The sequence below is a fragment of the Wyeomyia smithii genome, chromosome 1, assembly GCF_029784165.1.
Source record: "Wyeomyia smithii strain HCP4-BCI-WySm-NY-G18 chromosome 1, ASM2978416v1, whole genome shotgun sequence".
In the NCBI taxonomy this organism is placed as follows: domain Eukaryota; kingdom Metazoa; phylum Arthropoda; class Insecta; order Diptera; family Culicidae; genus Wyeomyia; species Wyeomyia smithii.
The window spans coordinates 201,372,426-201,388,879 of NC_073694.1; the positions used below are offsets into that span (position 1 = coordinate 201,372,426).

The following is a 16,454-nucleotide window of genomic DNA, read 5'->3' on the forward strand; positions in this document are numbered from 1 at the left end:
TATGTCCATGATGATTCAACACCCTTTCCTCTTCTGGAAGGGAGGGGTCCCATACAAATGAAACACAAATTTCTGCACATCTCGAAAACTAACCAAGCAAATGGAACCAAAATTGGCATGTGGATGTTTTTAGGAGTAGCAAATATGTCCATGTTGATTTGACACCCTTCCCTCTTCTGTAAGGGAGGGGTCCCATACAAATGAAACACAATTTTCTGCACATCTCGATAACTAACCAAGCAAATGGAACCAAATTTGGTAGGTGGATGTCTTTAGGGGTAACAAATATATCCATAATGGTTTGATACCCCTCCCTCTTCTACAAGGTAGGGGTCCCATACAAATGAAACATGAATTTCGCACAGCTCGAGAACCAATCAACCAAATACAATCAAATTTGGTATGTGAATGTTTTTAGAGGTAACTAGTATGTCCATAGTGGTTCGACACCCTTCCTTCTTCTGGCATGTCTCCAAATACCATTTCGAAATCCAAGATGGCGACAAATGACAAAATTTTGAAAAACAGCGGCAAATGATCAAATACCTCCCAATATGGGTATTTCCGGGATTGTTATGATGCACTAAAGCCGCAAATCGACCTCAGACAACATTTTGAATTGTACACGCAAAAGTTGAAGTCTTGTAGTCATTGTGTCTTCCCGATTCGCACAAATGTCGCACAGAAATCGCACAATAAATGTGTGAAACGCATAACGCAACAGTTGTACTGCGAATACATAGACATAGAATGAAATCAGATTATGTATCATATACCGACACTTTATTTCTTACGTCGAGTGTATTAGTGACTAGACTAGACACATCACATACAATTTGCAGGTTGCTCTTTCGCTTCTCTTTCGGTTCGGATTGCGACGCGCAAGGCGATATTTCGTTGCTTCACGAAATGAGCGAGACACCCGTGCTGTACATACTTGATACCATAGTGTTGTTAGTCTCACTCATACTGTCGGTGCGTGCTTGCTGCTATTCAGAGGAATGCATGAAGAAGAAAAAGTATCTCGAAAGCGTGTGTGCAAAAGACTTGAAAAGCGTAGCATATGTCTCGTCCTCAAGCAGAAAGGAGGAGAATGGTTTTGCTTCTCGCTCACTTTGCAATGCTGCTTGATACCAGTTGAAACTGTTTAGGTGTAGTAGTTTGGAGCTGCCAAATACATTAGAGAAACGCTAGAGCATTAACTGCGTTATGCCCAACACGCGATCATTGTACTGGTTCCGAATTACATCAACAATTGCGCCAAAAACGCACAATTTTGTACTGGTTTCGCACCATCCAACTTTTGCGTGTAAGATGGCGACTTCCGGTGTATGGAAAACAGCCGAAAATGATCAAATACCACTCGATATGAGCGTTTCTTTGATCAGATTGACGCACGGAGGCCAGAAATTGTTCCCAAATGCCATTTTGAAATTCAAGATGGCGACTTCCGGTTTTCGAAAAACAGCGGCAAATGACCAAATACCACCCAATATGGGTATTTCCGGAATTGTTATGACGCACTGAAGCCGCAAATCGACCTCAGACAACATTTTGAATTGTAAGATGGCGACTTCCGGTGTCCGGAAAACAGCCTAAAGTGACCAAATACCATCCAATACGAGTATCTCTGGAACGAGGATGAAGCTGAAAATTGACCTCAGACACCATTATGAATTGTAAGATGGCAACTTCCGGTTTCTAAAAAACAACCAAAAATGGCCGATTTCCATACAAAATGAGTATCTTCGGAACCAGAATGATACACAGGAGCTAGAATCGACCACAGACACCATTTTGAATTCGAAGATGGTGACATCTGGTTTCTGGAAAACAGCCGAAAATGACCAAACCAGAATGACGCTCAGGGGTCAGAAATTGTCTCCAAATGCCATTTTTAAATCCAAGATGGCGACTTACGGTTCCGGATCACCGGATCCAGAATGATGCGAGGAGCTATAAATTGACCTTACACAACAGTTTAAATTGAAAAATGGCAACTTCTGGAAAACATCCGCAAATAACCGAATACTACTACATATGGATAAGTCCGTAATCGAAATGAAGTTAGGAAGCCAAGCATTGACCCTGGACACCATTTTGAATCAGAAGATGACCACTTTCAGTTTCTGGAAAACAACGAAAATAACTGAAATGCACCCAATATATATCCGGAATAAAGGTCATGTACAAAAGCCAAAAGTTGAGGATGTTGCCATTCCGATAAAACCAATTATTTTTAAACGATATAATCCAATAGCAAGGAATCAGAAAATTTGAAATGTTTAAAATTATTAAATTAAACACTAAAATAGGCGGGACGAAGTTTGCCGGGTCAGCTAGTAATAAAATGAAAATCATCCCGCGTAACCGACCGTTGGCAATCAGCAATGACAAGGAATTGAACAAGCTTTTATGCTTTTATTGTTAATGACAACGCCTCTCTTTAAGGTTAGTTATCAATTATCAATAATATCATTACTTTATTTGATAAGAAATGTTGAACAGCAGAACAATTGAAAAAACAGATTCAAAGTTTAACAACCACAGTTGGTTTTAGGACACCCATGCCGTTAAGAAATAATAACACAGGAATGCCAAGTCATTTTTCCAAACACTCCACGAAAAAAACACGTCTGCATTTAAATCTGGCTTCCACGTCTCAGACGAGCTCTAATGTCTTGGAAATAACGACATTTACTTTACGAACTAATTCATTTTTTGTCATATGACTTACATTTTAAGTTTAGTAAAGCGGGCATTAGAAGGTGTGACTTATTTTAGGCTTGGAAAAAAATTTCCCTCGTCCAGACGGGACTCGAACCCGCAATCTCCGTTGCCTCCGGCAAGGTGTTTTACCCAATTAAACTACTGGAAAAGGTGTAACTAGTTCTAAACCAAAGTTGAATCACCCTCTACTATTGTGTTCCCACCGGGCAAAAACCTCCCACAGGGCAGTGTGTGCAAACAAACCTCTTCAACTTTTTCTTACTTTTCGTTGTCTTTCGGTGTCTCAAGTTATTGCACTTTTATTGTGATTCTAATCATTCCATTAAAAACAAATGGAATTGGTGAATAACATATTCGTTGTGGCGATTTTCCAAATCATCAATTTGCATATCGACTGTAAACTGTTGTGTAATCCAATTTTCAGTTAAATTGTGTTAATATTTACTTGACTATTGCGAAAGCAATTCTCCTTTTGCTTTGAAACAGATGTTTTTTTTAATTTTTGCCACTTCCACTTATAAATTCTGTCAGCTAAAATTCACATTTCAGTGTAGTTTATAGCTTAAATGTCACTACAAATTTGCTTGGATTCCACTTACGGAAGTATATTTTGTAGCATAATTCATACTATAATTGACAGTTAAAATATGACTCTAAAAACCAAACAAACATTCACTGCAAGTAAGATCTGTTTCAAACGGCATTCCCTATCCAAGTAACCGGTGAACAAATACGGCCGTACAAGCGACAGTGTCTTGTACCGCCATATTGCTATTCCCAGTTCGCCTCTCTTTATTGTTGTAATTCTTCACGATCCGATTAGAGCCATAAATCGTTGATTAGAGTGATCTATTCACTAGGAATAAACACCGCGAAAACGCCGCTGACGAAAGTTTCGAGCTTCCCTGGTAAGTGAGAAGAAATATTTATGGTTTTGTCCTTCACGTCGCGTCGGCGGTTTCCTTCGGCTGTCAGCTTGCATCAGCATAAAATTATTGCCTTTTGTTGTCTTTGAGTGAACACACGGATATTGATCTGATTTATAGCGTTGTTCGTTGTTTAATCTCACCGAATATTGTAACATTTTCGTGATAATCATGCTGCGTTCAACACAATTTCACACGAACATGCTTAGTATATTGTTCTCGATTAGTCTTGCTTATTAGCGTCGGTCAACGTCGGGTTGCCATTAAGCAGACACCAATGATGACGACGGTCCGAACGAAAGCAAGCTCCGTTCACCATCACCACCACCAACAGCAAATCCTACTTGATGTGCAAAGTGAAAGTTGCCTGGGTGATGAAAATTAAAAAGGAAATCAACCCTTGAGAACTTTTCCTCGCCACTCGGTGAGTGTTTTGTGCCACTTTTCATGCGCTGGCCCACTTTGGCTGGGAAAACCTCTCCCGGTCATGTATGCGACGGTACACTCGGTACCACAAAGGCACAGATCAAATGGACCTGCCGCTGCACCATGTGGTGCAAGAGGAAAAGTACAACCTCCGTGCAGCGTCCACTTTAACTGTGATCCTCCTCCCCATCTTGTTTTCTGTTTTTTTCTGCAGTAAATTGAAGTGCTACTAAGAAACGGGTGCCGCCGTAACGAGCTGTGCGGCTCCAGGGAAGACCCACCACCATTGCGGACCTAGACGGAACGGACGTTTTGCTGTGATGAGTTGGATGTGTGTCCTCCTCATTGGTCAGCGGAGTGGAAACGAGGGAAAAAGTTTTCTTAGTTTTCTCTCGCTTTTTGCTGTGCTGTCCTGCAGTAATGGTCCACCCTGTGACGGGGGCTGCTGCGACTTTTGAGATAAGTAAGTGCTGGTAATTGTTTTTTTTTTCTCCATCCTCCAGCTCAAAATCAACGCCGAGGGAGGTTGTATGCGGGATTGTCTTTTTTTATGAGTTTTTATTAGAAGTGGTGGACAAAGTTTTACTATCGGGCAACAACAATAACAACAACAGCCAGCAACTGTTTCCATTAGTTTGGAAAGCATTAGTTCCGAGGCAGGTCCCCAGACTGGGGCGGTCCGGGTTGGTGTCCGGCGGCTTGCCAGCAGAGATAAGAAGTTTTGGGACCGAATGACTCGTTCCAAGTATACTTAGCTGTGATCTCCTGTCCGTTGTCTGTGGAGGCAATTGGCGCGACTCGAGAGAGAATTAAAACCGAGTGGAGTCCGAGTTTGGGAATAAGTTTTGTTCTGTTTTATAGCTGTTTTCGTCAGTGTTTTAATTTGTTGGTGTTTTTTTTCTTCTTTTCGTGAGTAGTTCTATGAACCTTTTCAGAACCGTCGTCATGTGGGTCGAACTGCTTGCCGGGAACGTCTGCTGCTAATTGTCTGGAGACTAAATGCTTTTTCGAGGGACTGCTACTCCCATTAATTCATGGTACAAAAACCCACCATACATTGAATGGAAGACGAAATTTAAATAATTCATCGCATTTCATTCGATCTAAAACCACAGCTCCTGAATGTAGAGCAACATTTTTCATTCCAATACAAGGGGGATTTGATTATTCATTCCATGAACAGCGCTTATGGTTTCTACCTTCTCCGCCCAGGAGGACAACGTCGGGACAGCTGGGAAAATTTCATCCGCGTCGGTAACAGGAACGAATAGCACATAATGGTTGAACCGAATCATGAAGGGCACATGCAACAACCACAATAACAACAACAACAACATCAACAACGCCCGGGCAGCGGTGGAAAAATAATTGAATCAATAGAATATTAATTTATGAGATTATGGAAACATATTTTTAAATTGTTTATGTTCTACTCAGCTCTCTGCTAGTGGCTGCTACTGGCTTGCTAACCTGTCTACGGAAGGTAACTCACACTGGCTTGTTTAGGGTGGCACTGCTTCCCACTTTCAAGGCCACCGCTCTGAAATTTCGAGCGTCGGTTCCAAACGACTTCTAAATAATACAATATAATACTGGTTGAGCAGAGCAAACAGCAAAACAAACAAATTTGAACCGGAAGCAAAATCGATTCTGCAAAACTTCTGGCACATCCTAACTCGCACCCCGCATTCTGGAACCGGCAGGCAAGCAGCCCTAGCAGCAGAAGATGATTGTGTATTTACTTTCTCTCTTCCTCGTTCTACTTCCCGTCGTGCCTATTCCGTGCCCGCTCCCAAATATGCAAGGCTGGGACACTGGCTTCCGCAAGGATCGGCAATTAGGATGCTTGCGATTCCACTAGAGGCCGGCGTCAGCTTCCGTGTCGCACGCTGATTGGATCGGAGTCCATTTTGCCAACCGATCAGCCGAGGTTTTATTGATTCCGATGACCCATTTTAGCTCAGCAGTGCTGCTGACTGTGCTGCTTTCCTTCATTTCCGTCGCATCCCGGAGCGCGTGGCAAAATTGCCGAATGAACCGAGGGATGAATTTAATTTCGTTTATGGGGCTTTTTTAATTGGCATTGATTTTGAACTGTTTTCGGCATCTTAAGGTTGAAAATTTTGTACAAAAGTTGAATGGAATCGTGCTCTGCTTATTGTTACTGTGATTTACACAGAATTAAATTACGCTCTGTTTTTAATCAACTGCTAGACCTACTCATACTATCTACTGAGTTTATGAACATTTCAAACATTTTTATTGTTCCCACTTCTTCACTCTTATCATCTTTCCGAATTTTGATTTCTCATTTCAAAGAACCGCACTAGTTGCTTCTATTGAAAATTTGGACCCGTATTTTTTTTTGTTTGGTTTGCCCTTAGGGTGACACTTTTTGTCATAGAGTTGTCCGTAAAATCAAATTTTTTGAAAGATTTGCAAGTTTAAAACCTAAATGGTTTTATGATTTTTTTTTACCACAAATTGAATATAATGAATCAGATAAGAAAAAACATCAAACTGTACTTTATATAACAATAATCATGAGAAACGTATGATACAAGTCGTTTTTTGCCATTTGGGTGGGTTTCAGACCCAGGAAAACCTATCGTTTGATATTTTCTTTTTCAAAGTTTCTCGATGTAAGCTGTGTGGATTTCATTCTGAAATACATTTATGTCTTCTTGATTTTTCATTTCCAAAATCAGCTTCATCCCGTCGGTAGATATTAGTACTGTTATCTTTTTGAGGATGATGGAAATGTCGTTTACGTACAAAATAAAAAGAAGTGGTCCTAAGTGGGAGCCTTGGGGAACACCTAAAGTAACTTGAATGGCATTTGACTTCTTTCCATTAAATTTAATTATTTGTTGCCTGTTTGTTGAATATATATTTTTTGCAGTTTTAAAAGTAGCATTGGTATGTCAATACGATCAAATGCTGTGCTAAAGTCTGAATGGTGAGCTTCAAGATGGTTCCCATTATTCATTGTATTCAGTGAGTAATTTACGAATTCAATTAAATTTGTAAATTGAACTGAGGAGATCCAATCCTCCAACTGTTTCGACTGTGTTTACAGGCTTAGGTTGGTTACATTCCCGCAACGTGCTACGAATTAGATGACGAATTTCATCGAACATATCTACTAACTTCTCACTATTCGTCTGCGAAGATTACAATTTTGTGGTTTTAGAGCCATATTTCCTTCTAACAAATGTTCTTATAGTTAGTCCTTTATTAAATTGCAAAAAATAGGGTGGTGCTAAAATCAGCGAAATAAAAAAACTAACTTTTTATTCGCAGAAATAATTGTTTACATTCTTCGTACATACAAGTTTTAAATCAACCAATTTCAGGCAACTATGTGAAAAAGTTGGTAGCTATCAAGTTGATTGATTCAGAACAATTTTCTGTAACTAGCTCAGGGTGGTTGGTCTATTTTTTTAAAACAAATATTGTGCTTCGAAATGGTCACGATATAAATAGAAAAAAAAAGTTGCCCTAAAGCTCCATATAATTGCCCTGAGACTATTATAACTTTTAAACCAGTCCTGTGACTTTTGGAGCCCCCAGTGTATGCAGAAGTGCGACAAAATTTCACACAGTAAGTACTCGCCGGGTTTATCGCTCCACGTTGGCTTACGGGAAAACTCTGCAAAAGTTATCTTCATTTTGGTATCACTCGTGTATAGCAATCGTGTGCCAGGGGGTAAAACTTTAGTAACATCACTGATAAACAACGAAAAAAGCAACGGCCAAAGTATACTGCCTTGAGGAACACCGGAGTTTTTACTGAAGTAAATAGATTGCGACATGCCCAACTCCAAAGCAATCTTACGGTTACGTATATGCATCTTTGATGTGGCTCTATAAACTTGTATTTGGCACAAAGTATTTCATGATCACCCCGACCAAAAGCAGCCTCCAGGCTCGTATAGATGGTATCGATTTGAAGACCTTGCTCACTGTTGCGTAGATAAGATGAAGTAAACTCAATTAAGTTCGTAGGTACAGATCTACCCGTGCTGCGCGATAGAAATGTAATGTTTACGTTGAACGGTAGATTCAAAAGTTGGACCTGATGGCTAAGTCCCTGTTTTTATTCAAGTTTCAGGTGTCCACTAACAATTTCAAAAGAGTTTAGTTGCGATTACCTGCGACCAAACGATATAACTTTTTTGGCAAGTGATCAATCTCTGCTTTTTGGAGCAGAATTGAAGCACATTAGAAAAAACGTTTTTTTGCTTATATTTAACTCTAGGACGCGTTGATCGATATTCACCAAACTTGACACACATGTTCCCTACACATTAGAGGTTGTCAAAAGCCTATTGGAAATGGTGGGGCAGCCTCTGAAAGGGAGAAGTGCTGGATTCCGAACGAATCCATGTTTTATTTCCTGTTTTTATACCAAAAATTACTCCCCTCTATCAAAGTTTGACTGTTATATAGTCGCAAATGATCCTAAGTAACATGTTTTGTTCATAACAAGTAGAAAAAATACCCGAAGTATAGAAAAAATGATGAAAATATTTTTGTCCGCCTGCTTGTATGAAAACGTCCCATAGTGAAGTGGAACTACACACAGTGACGAACCACAGGCTTAGCATATTGCATTGACATTGGCCGCGCGTCATGCGTTGAACTATTCGAAGCTCGATTTCGAAAAGAAATCCAAATGGCAAGGTGAACGCGTTTTTTTTAATGTATTTTAAACCATTTTTTTTTCAGCTTTCCAATGGTGGTGTCAAATGTAAAATCGGTGGTTGCGAACTTGCTCAAAAACATATTTTATAGTTGGCGGCCAATTTTATTGTACTTCAAGCTCTGTCATTCTTCTTTACAGCGATGTGTTGTAGACTGAATATGTTCGCGATGTACGCTGTCTTTCACGAAATACATTGACAAAGTAATCGTGGATAGCTTGAAACTTTTTTCTCTCCCCAGGAGGTATAGCCGAGACCTTGATGATCCTCACGCAATATTAGCAATCTACAAAGGACTTGTTAGAAGCAAACTCGATTTCGCAAGGGTCGTTTGGCGACGTTACTACGTGACAGCGAATCGAAGCAGTCCAGAAAAAATTCGTTAAGTTTGCTCTTAGGAATCTCGGGTGGAATGGAGAAGAACCTCTCTATCAGGATTTGTGCTCTTTGGTGAGCCTTGACATGATAAACTCACGACACAAGATAAACGACATCGTCTTTTTTACGAACATTTTATCCGGACGCACTGACAGCCAACTTCTTGCTGAATATCCTTTTTAAAGACCTCATGACGCTTTCAATGAGAATTGCTCCAATGTATTAAGCCAGTGTTAAAATAAATCGAAGAAAAATAAATTTAGTAGAGTAGTAAGGGGTAAAAGTACGCAAAAAAATTGTTTTCGAAACAAAACTATTGCAAAACAAACTATCATGAAATTCAGTTTTGTTACCAAGTAGCACATGAACCTTGTGTCTTCAAAACGTATTAACAAAGTTTTTCAAATTTTTGACGTAAGACCAAGTCTTTATTTTCTATACTAGATTAAATTTTGTAAAATTGAAAATAAAACAGGCAAATGTTGCGTCAGATTTCAAACGATTATCGCAAGCGAACGACTTGTTGCACTTAAGTCATTTATGTGTCGGTGGATAGATAAAATGTGTGATAATTTTTTAATATAATGTTTAACATTGTTGCTTCACTGCTTAATGGTGGAAATAGGTGAAAAGTTCCCGAGCACATATAACAATAACATGGACGGAATGAATTCCACTGCCTTCATATTCTGACTCAACAAAGTGTTTTGTTTCGTTTCTCTTTCTCGAGACTGCGTGGCCACGCCTTTAATGCAAAAATCTACGCTCAACTCGGCACAAAAGACAGCGTGCAGAAAATTCAGCTTTATTCTTGTTAGTCACACGGTAGCGAGTGGAGTATGGCTGTTAGAGGTACGCGACTTTAAGAAACGATAGCTACATACCTTTGTTTTGCGTAGGGCAGCAATAGGCACCATTTTATGCTGCAGAATATTTTGTTGGCACAACTTCCGGAGGGCACAGCGGAGAGCAAATTTCATTATGCGCAGCCAAACAAAATATTCAATGCTACCGGTTGTGCGATAATCAGCGTTCTGTAGCACGCATTTCTAGCTGAAGATTATGGCATCGGTTCTTTTCAGAACTATAAATGCTTTAAAACAAGAGTTATGATAATTTTCGCAACTACTACTAGTCTGAAAATTTCATGTATTCATGTATTTCTCAACAATCATTTTTACAATAACGACTAGGGCATCAAAGATAAACGATAGTGCTGCCTATAAACAGTTTGTCGCAGCAAGATATAATCCTCATTTCAAGAATTTTCACTGCTAAATTAAGTGATTTTCCGATTCAATTATTCCTTTGTGCCCACTTGAACATCGCTATAGGTCAAATATCAATACGCAAATTAGTTTATTTAAGAACCAGAGTCATTTTCGCATAGAGAAAGCACAAACTTTTCTTTTGGTGCTAATGACAATCACTCAGTAGTATCGAAGGTGTTTTGTTTCGTTTCTCTTTCTCAAAACTGCGTGACCACGCCTTCAATGCATTTTATTTGTTAATGACGTTACCCTTGTGTTGAATCGTCTCAAAGTATTGATATATGCCGATGACATGAAACTGTACATGGAAATAAAACACAAATTAGACATCCAACAATTCCAACAAGAGGTTGACATTTTCTACATTTGGTGTAAAAAAAGTCTTCTTGATCTCAACGTAACAAAATGTAATATTATATCCTACACAAGAAAAAGAAATCCTGAACATGCCAGTTGCACTCTTGCACATCAAGTTGTAGAAAGGTGTTATCAAATTAGGGATTTAGGAGTAATTATGGATTCTAAGTTAACATTCATTGATCACTACAATACGATCATCAATAGAGCCAACAGTATGCTAAGTTTTATAAAAAGGTTCAGTTATCATTTCGTAGACCCGTACACTATAAAAACTCTCTTTGTTACATATGTTAGATCAATTTTAGAATACTGTAGTGTTGTTTGGTCGCCTTATCAAGACGTCCATTCCAATAGAATCGAATCCGTACAAAAACAGTTTTTGTTATATGCACTAAAAAAACTAGGTTGGAATTCATTTCCTCTCCCTTGTTATGAATCGCGTTGCATGCTTATTAATATAGAAACGCTTGAAAAAAGAAGAGAAATTGCTTCGGTAACTCTTGTCAACGATTTAGTTTCACAACGCATAAGTTCGGAAAATCTGCTTGGAAAACTCAACTTTTATGCTCCTACACGCTCATTAAGAACGCGAAAAATTTTCGTATTAAATTCTTATAGAACAGAATATGCCATGGCCGGGCCAGTTAATAGTATGATGAGTCTTTACAATAAATATTGTGAAGTTATTGATTTAACGATGTCACGAAATGCTCTTAGAAAAATATTGAACACTAGAATTACATAACTATATTTGTGATGTTAGCAATAGTTTTTAAGATGTAGTCTACTATGATTGACGAAATAAATAAATATAATAATAAGCGTCTAATGGTTTTCTCTACACTGAAAGTATGTTTTCGTTATTCCCTGCACGCACGTTTCGTATACATTGAATTTTTTGAATTTGTGGATTGTACAGCACTTTTGTTGATTATATAGAATATTCGTATTGCAAGTTAACGAATAGAATTGCAACATTACGCATAATTTGTACAATTCCCAAATGTACTTTCGTACGAACGTGGATAACAACGAACAAAATCCGAAAGCACGAATATTTACTTGAACGAAATTTTTGTGTTCTGTTATTTTTGATTTCGTATAATGTATATGTTATTGCGTAGGCTTACTAATTTTTCGTACTATTTACATTATGCAGTTCATTTTTTAAACCTTTCGTTACGTATACGTACGTACTTTGACAGTTCTGGCGAAAGTACCTTCACATTTATTACGCATTGGTTTCGTTGCAGAAAACAACAGAAGGTTTTTGTATTTAATATACACGTTTTCGTGGAATAAACTAAAATATATTTTCAGTGTAATAGAATATGTTCTTCTGTAATCCAATTGTTATCTTTATCATTGAAGTAACAATTTTTCGCCTTTTATTATATTATGGTGAATCTTGTACGAAAGGATCTGAGTTTTCCAATTGGTTTGATTTCTGTGACAATCGCCAACAGATTTTCTGCAATTGTTGTTCACCCCGCAAGCCACAATTATTCAAGAGTTTTTTTAGGTTCTGTTGTTTCCGAGTTTCTGCAGTTTCCGTTTCGACAAATTGCAATTCCCAAAACTAAGAAAATTAGATCAAAACAGCTCGTAACACAACTTTTTTTTATAAATTTGCACCACTCAAATGGAATCTTTCGTGTTTACATGTGTAATCAACAGACGGCTTCTCAGTCCTCTGTGTTTTACACATTATATCATATGACACACACGTCACTCATGAAAATAGTTACTCTAATCATAACTTACATTCAAAAGGTAAAACTATCGAAAGCAGGAAAAATCATTATTTCAAGACTATTAAAAACTCACCAAAATCTGCCACAAGTTAAAAATATGGCATCAAAACACGATCATATATTCTTCGAGACATAATCAAAATAATAACATTTCAACGAATCATCGCGAAAACATGTTCGGAATATCAACTCAACTTAAAAATCGTGTTTACTCACTCAAAGTCCGCCTAAATATTGAAATTTCAACAAAAATAAAAATTTGAAAAAATCTTTAAATGTTATCTGCGAAAAATTTCTTCGTATTCTTGCTAACTTCATCAATGCCGTTCATTTATTGTTATATGTTCTTAAAGATTCTTGAAGACATTCACATTTTCTGCGTAATTATATTATAACTGTGCTACAAAGGTGCATGAAAAGCGATTTCACTATTTTCTACTCATTTTGGGAACATTATTTTATCCTTCTAGGTTAATTCACCATTCTGAGCACAATTTGAAATCAACTTCAGTCACTTTTTCTATCTTTAGAAATGACTTATTGCTTTGCCCAAGTTCAATTATTGTTGGATCATCATTCTCAGGGGTTCTTTCATAACTACAATCACAAATGTCCAAAGACCAGTTTCCACAAAATAATAATCAACCCTTCAAATTACTGAGGTTTATAATGTGAAAATGAAAACAATCTAACAATTTCACACCTCACAGCCTTGCACATGTCTACACGCATACCTATCATGCATCATCAATGAAAGTTGTTTAAAAATTTGACGACGATTGCTTCCAGAAAGCACTGAACGAGTGACAAATTCAGTGGAAAATTCAAACTTTCGAATCGATTTATCCGCCTCCTCATTACAAAGAATATAATGCGCCTCCACTGAATGGTTGCTCGCGGTGCGAGGTACGACGGAGACGCCCGGCCGTCTGAGGCGCGGAATTAGAGAGTTTCCGCTTTGCAATTACGTTGATGAATCCCTTATCCCTTATTGATGATGATGTTGCTGCTGCTGCTGCTGCTGATGGGATGATAGAACTGAATGGGTTGGTTGGGAGGAGTCAAAAAGGACGGCTCTGCCAAATTCGCACACAACCGTGTATTCAAATCAAAGCGTTGCGACGGGATGCGTCATCATCGGGGGTGATGGGTATGGGTTTATCATTTCATTCTCTCACTGAATTAAATTTCAACCGCAACATGTACAGAGGAACGATATGTGCCTCTAATTATAGTATTCTCATTAATTATTTGCTCTAATGTCTATAATGCCAAGCCGGGTTTTTTTTTTGTGTCGACTGTAGAGAGATCGAAATGGTTTATAATTCGCTCTAACTGACGCCAGCACCGGTTAATAGTGTTGGCTTTGATATTGACGAGTGGCAGCGTTTCCATGCAAATCGGTTTGAAGTATGTTATCTATCGTGATGAAACAACAGTTTTACTGGCAACATTGCCCGCCGTGCTGCTGCATCATGGCTAATTTAGAATGAACAGAACGAACGCCTGCGGTTGTATATGTGCGATTCGTTTCTGTCACCACCAGAAGAGCTTTTCATTTTAATGAGATATTTGGATTGGCAGCCGGTGCGGCCGGATGGGGTTAGGGTGCATCTCATCAAAGCAGCAGGAAAAAGTTTTTGCGCACCCTCCTCCTGTGATTAAATGTGGACTCGTCGCGTATTTTTTACGTACGGTGAAAAGTTTTCGCTCGGATCCGCATCCAGTTATGTTCGACCGAAAGGGTAAAGTGGAAATAAGTAAATTTCGAAATTTGAATTAATTTTGAATTTTTCATTCCACCGATTCCCCAGTTGGGAGTGCTTCTTCTGCCGCTGCTGCAAGCGGTTGAAAGAAGTCCTTTATTTTACCTCTTTGTTTGTGTTTCAAGCGCTTTCAGTGGTTCAGTTTACCGAAGGCAAATAACTGAGCGAGTTTTCTGAGAAAATTTCTAAATAAATTCTACTGCTTCAAGCGGCGAAATAAATTCTCTACATTTGGAAATGTGACGAAGCCGTAGCTGATTTTTGAAAACAAAAGTGCAAAAATAAATGCGATTAGAAAGCGTAAAAATTCAGAAAATTGTATTTTCTGTTTATGTTTAAGAAAATTTGAGCTGCTGTGTACGGCAAACGTTGCACCGTTGCACTGCACCAGAAGCAGCGCCAGCAGGTGATGAGATGCAAGAGAAAAAAAGAAAAAAAATCATGATGAGATAATCCTTTTCACGAGTCCGACACTTGAGCTCGAGTATTTACTAGAGTCGGGGATGAAGGGAACGAGAAAAAAAAAATCGCGGCACCGCAACAAACCATTCTTCATAACGGAAGAGAGCTCTTGTATGCACTGCACAAACACACACACACCCACACACAGACACAAACAAACAGCTACCGGTGCTGGCGGTTTGTTGCCTCAACAGTAACAAATCGTAAATTCGCCGCCGCCGCCGCCGCCGCCGCCGCCAAACTCCCGAATGATTCACAAATATTAAACACTCCTAGTTCATCATTTCTTTTATCCGACGTTTCGCCATTTTCACGTCTGAGTTGATGGCTGGTAGCAGTGGTGTCGGCGGACGAAACAGGAAGGAAGTATTAGTGGGCAGCGTGCAAACATGACTTTTGTGGTTTCAATAGTTTGTTTCCCAGCGTCCGAGAGCTTTTCAGAGTGACGAAGTGGTTTTTTCTTTGCTTCTTCTTCTGTACTGAACAGGTTGTTGAAAAAAACCTGCTTCAAAACCCTTGTCTGAGGGTTTGCAACACTTCCGAGGCTTTTGCGGTTACTTTTTGGTGTCGGGTATTGATTTTGATTTCTTGGATTTGGTGCAATTTAACGTCTCAATTGGCTTTCAATGGAATAGTCAACAAATAAAATCTGTTGATTGGATGGACACTTCCCGGAATCGGGATTGACGACGACTGGTGGTAATCAATCCGAGTCAGTTTCGGTTACATTTACAGCTCATTAGTACTGTTTAAAATTTCCGCAGACCATTAAATATTCGGCATAGCGTAAACAGGCACATTAATCAAAATTTTCTGGTGTTTCTTTCACCTATTTTTAAGCCGAATGGAACTTTGCCCGACCTGACCACGCTTGGTGCTAAGCCGTGGGATGCGTAAGCTGGGATTCCAGCAGACAGAAACAGATTTATTGGTAGCGCTCCGGTGGTATCGGAGAGCAAACATTTCTCACACTTCGAACTCGAACCAATGTCAAGATCTTACTTGGATTACCATTTCACAACATACACACTTCAATGAAGTTGTTTGACACAGTAAAAAACATGCACCGTAAAATTCTAAATGTCAGTAATGAGAACAGAATTTTTACTGCTGTTTTGTCCTCCGCCGTAATTCGCTTCCATGACAACGACAGACAACGACGGGGCCAGTACAGCAGCCGTGGATTATTAGCTGACCTTTGGCAATCTCGCCCTCTCGCATAATTGGCATCATTAGCGGAGCGGCACCGATGATGGCCGACGACGACGACGGTTCAGCTAGCGAGATCGTGTTTCAGTTTTCCGTTTTGTTTTTCTTTTTGCAATGCAAAACAGGCGATGTATATTCCAATTAGCCGCCATCAGCGCAGTGGTTCTGCAAATTGACCATCAGCGATGGTGGTGTGGGAATGGAAAAATATTATCCCGTAATGAGGCGGTAATTGCGTCATTTGATTCAAAGTCATTTGAACGCAACTGTATTGATATTAAACACGCACTAATTTATTCTCTTTTTCTCCTTTTTTGTTTCCCTTAGTGCGGTATCCTACTAGCTGTTATCATTCATAGCATCGCCACCACCTTGGATTCAGTATTGCAGAGCGTCATTGTTGGACCGCAAGATGGCCGCAGTAAATTCGGTGAGTTGGGATTTATTTCGCCAGTAATAATAGTCC

General features: G+C 39.1%; 1 protein-coding gene across 4 annotated transcripts in view; it reads left to right on the forward strand.

Moving 5' to 3' along the window:
- The window catches only part of LOC129718794 (uncharacterized), a 346,046-nt gene that overhangs the window by 86,947 nt on the left and 242,645 nt on the right, over positions 1 to 16,454 (forward strand). For all 4 annotated transcript variants that reach the window (XM_055669874.1, XM_055669875.1, XM_055669878.1 and 1 more), the window contains exon 3: positions 16,316 to 16,418. In XM_055669874.1, coding sequence (XP_055525849.1) covers positions 16,401 to 16,418 — 18 coding nt within the window. In that variant the 5' untranslated portion in view covers positions 16,316 to 16,400. The remainder of the gene's footprint in view (positions 1 to 16,315; positions 16,419 to 16,454) is intronic.